This window comes from Ictalurus furcatus, chromosome 17, assembly GCF_023375685.1.
Source record: "Ictalurus furcatus strain D&B chromosome 17, Billie_1.0, whole genome shotgun sequence".
Classification (NCBI taxonomy): Eukaryota; Metazoa; Chordata; class Actinopteri; order Siluriformes; family Ictaluridae; genus Ictalurus; species Ictalurus furcatus.
The window spans coordinates 12,474,743-12,488,078 of NC_071271.1; the positions used below are offsets into that span (position 1 = coordinate 12,474,743).

A 13,336-nucleotide genomic window follows, 5' to 3' on the forward strand; every position below is an offset into this window, starting at 1 on the left:
AGAAGCCCCAAGCCTTTACTGCCAGGCTTTATATTGTATGTTATTCAGCCTTGACTGTGTTATTTATGAAAGCAAATGTAAGTGCACTGAGAGCTGCTGTAGGCAGAGAGGGAGGGAGAGGGAGAGAGAGAGAGAGAGGGAGAGAGAGAGAGAGCGAGAGAGAGAGAGAAAGAGAGAGCGAGAGAGCGTAGATGCCTAGGCATATAGAAAGGCAACAACTGGATGTATTTTCTATTAAGCTTTGAGAAACCCTTTCAACTTCCACAAGTTATGTACCTACTTGCATGTAATTTTCCAAGTTGGAAGAAAAAAAACAAAAACAAAGCAATAATATGCAATTTCTCATTCAGAAGATTCAGCGCTCTTTAGTCTCTTTAGTTCACAGAGGCACACAATGTGTATGTTAATAAGAGTGGATGGATCTCTGAAACACAAGTATGCCCTTCTGTATCTGCACTCCGCTCTGAGAGGAAAAGTGGATAGCATACTTGATGCCACTGGTCACAGCAAAGCTATTTATACAGTTTGTGTGTGAGACAGGCTTATGTGTGTGTATGTTTTATGAGGTCGTGTGAGAGATATATGAGAATATATGAGTCTATACTTCATATGTACCTCTGTCATCTATACTCATACACACCCCAGCCCTTTAAGTGTATTTCCTTTAACTGTGTTTTCAAGCGCTTCACAGACATTGACTGATGCTCTTTTCATTTAAACTGATGTATGGCCTCCAGCCTTGCTCTGCTCTCTCTCTCTCTCTCTCTCTCTCACTCACTCACTCACTCACTCACTCACACACACACACACACACACACACACACACACACACACACACACACACACACACACACACACACACACACACACACACACACACACGCTGCAAGAAGGGGAAATGGAGAGATTATGTTCTCACATGATGGCATTGACATGCTTGTCGAGGCGAGGGGAGGTGCAGCCCAGGATCTCTCCTGGAGACAGTGGACGACACTGAGGCACGAGAACCTCGTAATCTGGCCTCAGCTCTGCACTGACTGCCTGTGGGGACGGAGACAGACATATCACTGTTAGTGGAAAGATAAAGAGACATAGAGAGAGAGAGAGAGAGAGAGAGAGAGAGAGAGAGAGAGAGAGAGAAAGAGAGCGAGAGAGAGCAGCGAAAGACAAAAGGAAGGGAGTGACCCAGGGTACACTTTCCTGCACTTCGAGTAAAGATAAATGAGATGAACAACATTCCAAATAAACACCAGCACAGCAGAGGCACGTATCAGACAGAAAAATCATTTAGAGGCTTTAAATCAAGCAGCTCAGAGAATAAAACACATTAAAGGCCGACCCACTGTGGCCACCCTGAGCACCATACAAATGCCTAGACAGCAAGCATGGCACAAACACAACACGGCATTACAAACACTAACATGGCAACAACCGCAAATAGCACAAGGCAACACTGCCCCAGAGAATTCAGAGCTGCCAACTGAAAAAAAAATCCAAAACAAAAACACACACAAAAACAGTAAGTCACAGAGAGTGCATGTGCTGGTGTATACTACTACCACAATTACTAATACTACTATTATTACTACTACTACTTCTACTATTATTATTACTACGACTACTTCTACCACCACCACTACTACTACTACAGCAATCACCACCACCACTAATAATAATAATACAAACACTAATAAAACCACTACATCCACTACTACTACACCCATCACCAACAGTACTACTTCTACCACCCCCACTACTACTACTAATACCACCACCACTACATCCACTAATATATCCACTACTACTACTACAACCATCACCAACAACACTACCGCTACCACCACTACTACTACTAGTATTATTACTACTACTTCTACCACCACCCCATCATCCATTACTACAACCATCACCAACAACACTATTGCTACCACCACTACTACTACTACTACTACAAACAACATCAACAAATATGTACAACCCCAATTCCAAAAAAGTTGGTACAGTATGGAAAATACCAATAAAAACAAAGACGAGCAAAAGTAAATATACTTTGCCTTGTATTTAAACAAAAAACGTATAAAGACAAGGTATTTGTTGTTTTACCTAATTAACTGCATAGTTTTGTGAAGGTAAATGTTTATTTTGAAATTGATGCATGCAACACGTTCCAAAAAAAGTTGGGATAGGGGCAATTTAGGACTAATAGCGATGTGTCAAGTTGAAATAAGAAGGTGATGTGAAACAGGTGAGGCAATCGTCTAATCATAGTATATAGGGAGCCTCCAAAAAAAACCCTAGTCCTTCAAGAGCAAGGATGGGTCGAGGCTCGGCAATCTGCCAACAGATGAGTCAGAGAATAATCCAACACTCTGAGAACAACATTCCCCAAAGACAAATCGGTAGGATTTTGGGCATTTCACCTTCTGCAGTGCACAATATAATTAAAAGTTTCAAGGAATCAAGGAAAATTACATGCGTAAAGGGCAAGGCCGAAAACCACTTCCGAATGCCCGTTATCACCAATCCCTCAGACATCACTGTCTTAAAAACTTATAAGTCTGTAATGGATTTCCTGACTTGGGCTCGGGAATACTTCAGTAAACCTTTTCAGTCAACACCATTCGCCGCTGCATCCACAGATGCAAGTTCAGGCTTTACTATGCAAAGCAGAAGCCACACATCAATACTGTCCAGAAGTGCGAAGACTTCTCTGGGCTCAGTCTCATCTGAGCTGGACAGTAGCACAGTGGAATCGTGTTTTGTGGTCCGATGAGTCAACGTTTCAAATAGTTTTTGGACAAAACAGACGCCTTGTTCTCGGGGCCAAAGAAGAAAAGACCATCAGCGTCAGGTCCAAAAGCCAGCGTCTGTCATGGTATGGGGGTGTGTCAGTGCCCATGGCATGGATAACTTGCACATCTGTGAGGGCACTATTAATGCAGAAATATATGTACACATTTTGGAGCAACATATGCTGCCATCCAGAGCAGGACAACACCAAACAACATTCTGCCTGGATTACAAGTGCATGGTTGCGTAAGCAGAGAGTGTGGGTGCGAGCATGGCCTGCCTGCAGTCCTGACCTGTCTACGACTGAGAATGTGTGGCACATTATGAAGCGCAAAATAAGAGTGTATATTTTAAAAAATAAATTAAATTAATCAAACATCAAATAATGTGTTTTCAATACAGTACAGTGTGAATTGAATTTTCAAATGACTCTTTTTGTTTGTTTTGTTTCGCATTTTCCATACTGCCCCAACTTTTTCGGAATTTAGTTGTAACAATATATAACAATAAGCCCCTCATACAAAGCACTTTCCACTATAAGCCAGCTGGGGTGCACGATTTGAACAAAAATAGAATATAACTACACTGCTACACATTTGTCATATCTTCTACAGGATTATGTGTCTTGCAATATATTAAACCAGTAAAGCTGTGATTTGTCACAGCTACAGACTGCCTGGGTTAAACTAATCTATGTTAAGAACACCAACACCATGATTAACCATCAGAAACATTCACTGGATGCCCTGAATCCTGAGTCACTATGTTCACAGAACACAACAGTGGATTGAGTGTTAGAGTGTTCACTTGCATATTGCAGCCTTCTGTGCTAATACTGCAATCATGATTAATAAAGAACACTCTGTGCAGTCCTAAAGCCAGCCAGTAAGCCTTACAACTCAAGTTAACAAACTATTGCACAGAAGGAATAATAAAAAGAGTGATAAACAGAAATAAAGTATGAGCAAAGAGATAAAAAAATAAAACAAGTAATAAACTTGGACTAACTAATAAAAGGCACTAAAATGATATAAGTAAAAGGAGCCTAATTAAATGCAATATTGAATAACTGTGTCTAGACCCACTGAACTCACTCTGAATACATACAGAGCTCAACAGTGAGCTATGATTCCTTTTTCACCAAAATTTTTCCCAATGTAGCTGTTGCCACTAGATGAGTCTCCCCTATTGCACAACTGCTACCAATCCAGGAGAGTAAAATAAGCTTACTCCGTGATACATGGACACGTAATATCTTATTAGTCCAGGGATTCAGACATCAAATGGACACTGTGTTTTGGAATGGAATTTTGTGTGACCCCAAAGCCTTTATCATCTTACTCTAGCATTTAAACATTTTATTATGTTAGTAATAGTTGTGTAATCTAAGTGACTAAAAATCAAAGTTACAGTTACGTTTATATAGTGATTTTCTAGACACTCAAAGCACTTTGCATAGTAAGGGGGAGGAAATCTCCTCAACCACCATTAGTGTGTAGAATCCACCTGGATGATGGACGGCAGCCATAGTGCACCAGGACGCCCACCACACACCAGCTATTAATGGAGAGGAGAGTGATGTAGCCAAATCAGGGATGGAGATTATTAGGAGGCCATGATAGATAAGGGCCAATGGGGGAATTTCGCCAGGACACCGGGGTTATACCCCTACTCTTTTACGATAAGTGTCCTGGGATTTTTAATGACCACAGAGAGTCAGGACCTCGGTTTAAAGTCTCATCCGAAAGACAGTGCTGTTTTTACAGTATAGTGTCCCCGTCACTATACTGGGGAATTAGGACCCACACAGACCACAGGGTGAATGCCCCCTGCTGGCCTCACTAACACCATTTCCAGAAGTAACCATAGTTTTCCCTAAGAGGTCTCTCATCCAGGTAGTGGCCAGGTTCAACCCTGCTAAGCTTCAGTGGGAAACCAAGGGATAACTGCAGGGAGATATGGCTCTGGAATATTCCTTGCATGACACAGTCTAGTTGGAAGAGTGAGCTTTTCAAATAGTCAGGAGGTGGGTTTAAAAGGGCGCAGCCAGTTTACACTGTCACATCAAGCGTGAAACAATACATAAAGGATAAAACACAATTGAGAAAATAAGCCATGCTGGTTTGGGGTGATACAGAGGTACCAAGCTTATACCTGACACATGACTTTGTGGGCGTGCACAGAAGCTGTCGCTGCATGAGTGGGATTATTCACACACTTGCCTGCGTACTTTATGTACATCTGAAAGATTAAACGTGACATTCACTAGATGTCGCGTCAGAAGTAAAATACCTGTCTGTCAGGTTTCCAAGTCAAACTGTAAAATGTTTAGTGACATCATGCACAGCAATGTTAAACACACTGAATGGCTATGTTTATTTTATTTTTTTTAAACTTTCCACTGTCGTTAGGACTGTTGTTATGAGCCCTGTCTCAAATCAAAAACTCTAACCGTACATTCGAAATTATTCACTAATCTAAAAATTCAAAAATCTAGAAAAAGATGGTACACAAAACAGATCTTTCAGTAGGGTTGACAGTGACATGATAGGTTTGAAAAATTCAAATACTAACCATAATAGCTCATGTCAGTACTCAATAAGAAGGTCCGGAATAGTATATAAACGGTTTTCTAAGCTTTGTTTTAGCTAATAATAGTTTATGAATGCGCTGCCATATTTTTTTTTTTTTTTTTTTTTTTTTTTTTACACTTTCAAACTTTTTGTGTACTCTCTGCAAGTTTACATGTGGGTGAGATATACAGTAGATTGTCAGCTCCCTGAGCAGGAAGTCGAGACTTCAGTGTTGCGAATTTTGGAGAGTGTTCTGGATGTGGTTCTCTGTATAGTTATAGTGTTTGTACTTTGTAGTGGAAATTACTTACTTACTTAGTCAGTACATTAGTAATTAATCAGTAATTAATATTTGAGGTTTGGGTAGTCTCATACGACTATTTTTTCGAGATGAGCTCTCAGGAGCGTTACGGAGCGGCGTTGTCATCATTATCACCATCATCCTCAGCTGGACACTTGAGCTGTCAATCCAAATCTCACTAGGCAATGAGAGTAAATCGCTGTTAAACCTCGCCCACACGTGAGATTTGTGTCAGAATGGCGAACGTGAACTTGTGGAGTATAACCGAAAATTTTGAAAGCGTAAACGAAAACTCTGGCAGTGCATTCATAAACCATGATTAGCGTAAACGAAGCTTAGAGAACCGTTGTGAGGAGGAGGAGGGGGAGGGGACAGGCTGTGAGGACGCACACAAGGCACTGAGTTGTCTGATCAGTGGGAGGGAGAGAGCGAGCGAGCGAGCGAGCGAGCGAGCGAGAGAGAGAGAGAGAGAGAGCATAGATGCCTAGGCATATAGAAAGGCAACAACTTTGTGTTATGTTTGTGTGTTTCCTGTTATGTTTGAGTTTTGTTTATGATTAAACATTATGTTTATGCTCAGCCGGTTCCTGCTTCCTCCTTGCCCATCGTTGAAAGTTTGTTAAAGAATGCTGTTTATTTGAAGACTATGTTAAATTTTTGCCACTGGGTTCACGGTTTTCATTTGCTGTTTCAATGTTTTCAGAGTGTTTTTCTTCTCTCATATTGTATATTTTTGCTTGTTTCCTAAAAAGTTACGTTCAATACTTTTGACACAAATATAATTCCATCGACTTCTGTAACATTTTAAAGTGCACCTATTATGCTGTGTTAAACAGGCCTAATTTTGTTTTTGAGGTCTCATACAATAGGTGTACATGCATCCAAGGGCAAAAAATACTTTAATTTTCTCATAATTTACATGTCCGCATCACCTCTTTTTTCCGGTGTCACAAACGACTAGTTCAAGGATCCATTCACTCTAAACTCCTCCTTTCAGAGATCCTACTCTGCTCTGATTGGTCTACAGCGTGTGCTGGAAAGGAAACACCCATTATCACATCTAAATTTCAGCTCAGTAATAATGTCGTCGGTGTTACCTTATAAATTTGAGCCCGAGTCCGACAGTGATGCATCGGAAGATCAACCCGAACCACCATCACAAACATGACGAGAACAGGACGTTTCTCAGTGGTAAGTTTGGATGTAATTTGACAATGACGTGAGTTAGCCGGTTAGCAGAGGCTAACAGCTAACAGGCCTACAGCTGTGCACTTCCTGTACACGTATACAACACAAGACCACACATTTGGAACACTCGGTAGAAAATACATACATAAATAATTAATAATACATACAGGTAGTGTTCCAGAGGTACAAGATGGTGCAAATAAAGTGGGTATGGCCCCGTCTTTAATGGATAATCGTTTTGCAAATCCTGCGTTGACTTCAGCTAGATTTGAGAAGCAGTCGTCAGTGAAATGACGGGAACACAAATGAAGGTCGGAGTTGAACTGCTGTGGTATCGTTTTAAAATGAATTCTAACCACTGACGCATTACATCCTCGTCCTTTGGGAGTCCATGCAAAGTGGTTTTGCTTTTGCAATGCAGAAAACAATGTCTTCTAGACACGACCCTAACTCTTTCAGGACGCAACTACTGTAATGTTGTAGGGCAGCCAATGAAGACCAGAGGCGGGTTTTTTTTTGTTACAAACGTATGTAGGTATGTACAGGAAGTAAAGTCTGGAATTACTAAGACAATAACTCCATTTGTCGTGCGCTTTGATTTTTGAAACATTGCAGACTTTTTACATTCACAAACATACACAGTGCATGTGTAAAGGTAATATCTGAAAAAGCATAATAGAAGAATAAAGAAATAATAAAGAATAAAGAAATAATAAATAAAATCAGTTTCATAGCAACATTTATAATATATTCTTTTTACATAAACGAAAACACCAAAGTTGTGTTTCTCTCCTTAACCCATGGAAAGACCTACATTTGTCCATTTGCTGTTTCTAATCAATGCTTTTGGCCAAAAAAAATTCAATTTTTTTTTAAAGACATATAGGACAAAACAGGTTAAAAAAAAAAAAAAAAAAAAGTACTCAGAACATATCTTAATAAATCAACCAGAAACACAGTACAGAGAATACAGAACCTGTATCCATTAAAATAGCTAGATAAACAATTAGTTTAAAACAATTTTAGGACACATACAGCATCTAGATAGTTTTTTTCTTAACCTCAAATATCTAGCCCACATTGTATTTCTACAGCTCTACAAAAATGCGTCCAACCAACTAGTGTTACACAGCATGCTTGTTAAAACTTAGAGAGTTGTGAGGTCAAAGGTCACCTGCAGTGCAGCCACAAACTGGATGGTACTGACGAGAGCGAGGGAGTGCCCTGGGGGAAAATTGAACCGGAGTGTGTCCAGGAAGTGAGCCGTGTCCATCTGGATGTCCACAAACACATAGAGCATCTTGATCCCTGCCGTGGCATCTATGGGGACTGCACACACACAAGCACGCACATGCACACACACAGGGAGTGAGACAGAGAGAGAGAGAGAGAGAGACAGCAATTGATAATCACAATAGAAAACATTAGTATGAGACCCTATGTGAGATTCCGTTTAAGGCTGACTGACACAAAAAGATAGGCACGCGCAATATCAATACCGATTACTACATGTATTACTCAGACCTGGGAGAGACAGAGACAGAAATAGAGAAGGCGAGAGTGAGCCATGCATACAATCTCTTACATTATCATTAAGTGCGCTGATGGTCATAATTATAGCAGCTCTTACTCAATTCACTCAGGACTCTCATACCATGGCCATTTTGTTGCTATTAGAAAAACACAAGCAATTTTTCAAATATGCTGGCACATGTAATACAACTAGTGTGGGAGGAGAGAAAAAGATAATGACCCATGATGGGGAAAAAATGGAAACTAAAAATACAAAAGGAGATGGATGAGAAAGCAGAGAGATTAATCTTGCCAAAGAGGTTGAACGTGGCTGCATATGAAGAACATCTGAGAGAAGAAGGAATAACACAACAGGGCGTGCCGTTATAGAAAAAGTAATCGCCGGTGGTGGGGGCGGGGCTGGAGGATGCCATAATCACCCCCAAGTTCATTCTTTTCCTACAACAGGAAGTCAGGAACTTCAGCAAAATGGCAATAATTACACTCTTTCTTCATTATATAAGGACACGTCATGCTTTTTATCCATTTTAGTGATGTTGTCTGCAGTACGATTCTCTGTGTTAGTATAAAAACGAGAACGCATTATGAATCTGTGATTTGCCCTGAAGTCAGTACTACTGAGAGCTGCCACGAAAATTTGTCAATACTGTCTGACCAATCAGAATTGAGCATTCAACAGCACTGTGGTATAAGGCAGAAAAAAATAAAAGGAGATAGATAAAGGAGAAAAAGTTCAGAGGAGAGAAATGGATGAGGTGATAAATATTTTAATATACAGTATATAGCAAAATCAAAAATGTTCATTCAGACACAGGCCTGGGACAAAGTTTTATGGCCACAAGGAAATCAAATTAAACTGAAAGAAGAAAAAGAAGGAGAAGAAAAACATGAGGCTTAAGCGCAAGTGACTCGTGCTTTTAGCCAATTAGGACCGCAGCCCAGAGGCTCTTTATAGGGCGATTACAATCTCTGTCAACAAGCACTGTGAATCTTCACTCCCCCTACTCCTCCTCTCCCTCTCTGTTCTTCTCTCTCTCCCCTCTCTCATGCATAATTGCTACAGCAGGCATAAGTGAGAGGCGTCATGATGTCAGTGAAAATGAAGGATGACAGGACGAGATGGAAAAAGCAGTGTGAGAGAGAGACAGCCAGAGGTCGGGGGTCTCAGTCAGGCCAAACGGAATTTAACGTGCTACTGGTGTTTGCCAGGGTTATATTTGATGCTCATCATGCTTCATTTCCAAGGCAGCTTATTGCATGCTGGCTGTCAGCTTGATAAAGCATACAGCGTGCATTTTACATACACACACACACATACTATATTTATACAAAACATCATGTCAAATTTGTGCAGTTTACCAGAGTTGGGTATAACACAAATTACTGTTACTGTATTCTAATAGCTTTTTCTGATAACGCAGTAATGTAACACATTGCATTTTAAGTTTATATAATTTGATTACAGTTACTGATGTCAATAAAATTATGTTACTTTCATTACAAATTTATTGTTAAGAAAATTGTAGCCCCTAAGATTTTTGCTTTAGCCCCGAATAATTCTCCACTTGGAGCAGTTTGTTTCTACGTAACTGTGAAAGAAGACCAGTGTTGTAATTTTATATCTTCACTGAACTGAGAGGAGACCAATCAGACAGGATTTACAGGAAAATACGTGGAAAAACTCGTGTCTTGTTGCCTGACAGCTTTCAAGTCTGACAAAAGCAGTCAGTGTGAGGAAAAATGGATATGCGCTGTTTTTATTTTTACATTTTTTTAAACCAGTAAAGGAGTTGAAACTGAAACAGTAACATCCTCTAATGCTGAGCAGGAAAACAAGGTGTGTAAATGTTTATATGAGTTCCAGTGTATCTGAACATGACATGAGCAGAGCATAAGGAAAGATAACATACTTTGCATGGCACTGTAGCAGCTAAACCCATAGCTTAGCTGTTCCTCCCCTTGCCTAGCGACACCAAACTAGCCTAGTTATAAAAAAGTTTTATATTTTATTGGTCTGGTAGTTCTATAAACAGAGATAACACCTGAGGGAAGTTTTATAATGAATCCAACCTTTTCTGATCATGTCATACATTGACACACACTAAAATTACTGGAAGAACTACGGGCTTCACTTTGTAGTGTATTTTTGTAGGTTTGATAGGTTTTGAAAGTAACTTGAAAGTAAAGTAATTAGTAATCTGACTACTTTTTACATGCAGTAATCAGTATTGTAATCAAATTACAATTTTAAAGTAGTAATCAGTAATCTTAGTGGATTTTTTTTGAGTAACTTACCCAACACTGCTGTTTACATACTTGAACATTTGAAACTGATTGAAAAAAGGTAGTAAACATTAGCATTGTCAATTTTTTTTTAAAGAGCACATTCAAAGTAATTATATGACATAGTTACCATTATAATGTATTCAAATATGAATATGCCTATAATTTTATACTACCACAGACCAAATGAACATTTATAATTTGTGTATTGCTTCTTAACCCATGAAAACCATAATAATACCATCCTTTTTGGCGTACATGATAAACTTCTCCACCGGCTCCAAATGATTCAAAACTCAGCTGCAAGAATTATTACTCACACAAAGTCCACTGACCATATCCCACCCTCCCTTATTCAGCTCCACTGGCTTCCTGTCCAACAACGAGTTATAAAATACTACTATAAAATACCACTGCTCACATTTAAAGCCATTCATAATCTGGCCCCCTCTTACCTCGCAGATCTTCTTCATCCGTATACCCCCGCCCGTTCTCTATGATCTTCCTTAGCTTCTCTACTCACAGTTCCAGCTTATAAACTTAGCACTATGGGTGCCAGAGCTTTCGGTTCCTCTTAACCCAAGCTCTGGAACTCACTCCCACAGCATATTCGTCAGCTGGACTCTATTTAGTGTGTGGCAGTTCTAAGGGTGGAAATGCCTTGGTGATCTGAGAGGTTAGAGGAGAATGGCCAGACTTTTTGAACTGACAGTGTACAATAACTCATATAATCACTCTTTACAACCATGGTGAGAAGAAAAGCATCTCAGAATGCACAACACCTTGAAACTTGTGGCGAATGGGCTACAACAGCAACATCACACCACTCTGGTCAGCCAAGAACAGAAATATGAGACTACAGTGGGCACAGACTCACTAAAACTGGACAGTTCAAGATTGGAAAAATGTCGCCTGGTCTGATTAATCTTGGTTTCTGCTGTGACTTGTAGATTGTAGGGTCAGAATTTGGCACCAAAGCCAGAATCCATGGACTTAACCCGCCTTGTGTCAAGAGAACAGGCTGCTAGTGGTGAAGTGGTGTAGGGAATGTTTTACTTGTCTGCCTTAATAGGAATTGAGCATTGTTGCAATGCCACAGAGTATTGTTACTGACTGCATGCATCCCTTTATGACCACAATCTTATATTGGCAAGTTTCAGCATGATGCTTTGTGAATGCGCCATGTCACAAAGCACAAATCGTCTTAAACGGTCTCTATGAACATGACAATGAGTTCAGTGTACTTCAGTGACCTCCCCAGACACCAGATCTGAGTCCAGTACAGCACTTTTGGGATGTGTTAGAACGGGAGACTTGCAGCATGAATGTGAAATCTGCAGCAATTATGTGATGCATTCATGTCAACAAGGAGCAGAAACACAACAATGTTTCTAATACTTTGTGGAAACAGCCACAAAGAATCGAGGCTATTCTTAGACCAAAGGAATCCTACACAGTATGGTGTTCCTAATAATGGTCATGGAGTGTATAGTGTGACTTCATAGGGTAGGGTAAAGCATAATGGCATAGTAGTGCACTATACTGTATGTATACTACAACAAGTCTCACAGAGTTACAGAAAGAGAGCAACTCCGACAAGTTCATATTGGAAATTAGCTGCTTATAGAGCTTGAAATTAATATTTACCTACCTACCAAATGCAGGTATATTTTTGGCACTAAAAACAGCTAAGCAGCTACGTCAAGCCTAAGTAATCTGTTTTTAAACCAACAAGGACATCACAGGTAGTGTACAAGCAATGAAAAGAGCACTGTGAGTCATGCAGACACTGCTATGCTGGCTTTTCATTAGTTAGCACTGTATGGATGAAGCTGCAGAAAGGGTAACACTTGCTGTGTAAGATAACATCATAACTCCGTGGCCTGGAACATTCGCATTTGTATGTAAATATTAAGAATGTTTGAATAAGAATGAAATTTGTTCTGACAGTCCTAACAGAAATAAATCTTCTGTTTTCACAAGATGCATAGAAACGGAATGTTTAAAAGCAGCAAGTGGTCATACTGAAGAAACAATAATGTACTGTAACTTTAGTATAAATGTAACCATAGTATAACATAAACTCCATCAAGATGCAGAGATTTGTTTTATATTCATGGCAGCCTGAATTGAAATTGAACCGAACTGTGCAGTCCCTGGAGATTTCAACCTCCAACTGTTATGCCCGTAAAGCGCTGTCAATTTTGACCATTTTAACCAAACTAATTTATTGACTATTAAGACCTTGTTAAAGTTCATTTCATCTACTTCCAACGAAGATAATCAGCCACACAATGTTAGATAATTAGCTAATAATCTCAAGTGCTTGGGTGCGTGTGCAGAGTGTGCTGACCCTCGGCTTTGAGCTACAGGTACTGCATTAATATTCTGCTGGTGAGTGTTGATATTTAGGAGAGGAGGGATTGTTCTACAGATATATTGGCCGTATTGATTTAGCATTTCCTTCCTACTGTATGTGGGCCAGCAGACTGGCGGCGGGAGGCACGGGCCCAGGCTCCTCGAGGCAGGTGCTTTCCAAAGGACAAGCTTAATGCACGTCCTCCATTGATCCACTGGGTTAATGTGCAGCAGGGGCCTTAGAAAGGTCCGCTATCCCTCATATGCTGCACGTTGAATGGTTTCCACGCTGAGCTATTGAAGACAGCTT

The 13,336-nt window shown here is 40.0% G+C and overlaps 1 protein-coding gene across 2 annotated transcripts in view; it reads right to left on the minus strand.

The window, feature by feature from the left end:
* The window catches only part of dph1 (diphthamide biosynthesis 1), a 110,490-nt gene that overhangs the window by 19,200 nt on the left and 77,954 nt on the right, over nt 1-13,336 (minus strand). For both annotated transcript variants that reach the window (XM_053646422.1, XM_053646423.1), the window contains 2 exons: nt 8,027-8,181; nt 920-1,041 (listed from right to left, as the gene is read on the minus strand). In XM_053646422.1, the coding sequence (XP_053502397.1) occupies nt 920-1,041; nt 8,027-8,181 (277 nt within the window). The remainder of the gene's footprint in view (nt 1-919; nt 1,042-8,026; nt 8,182-13,336) is intronic.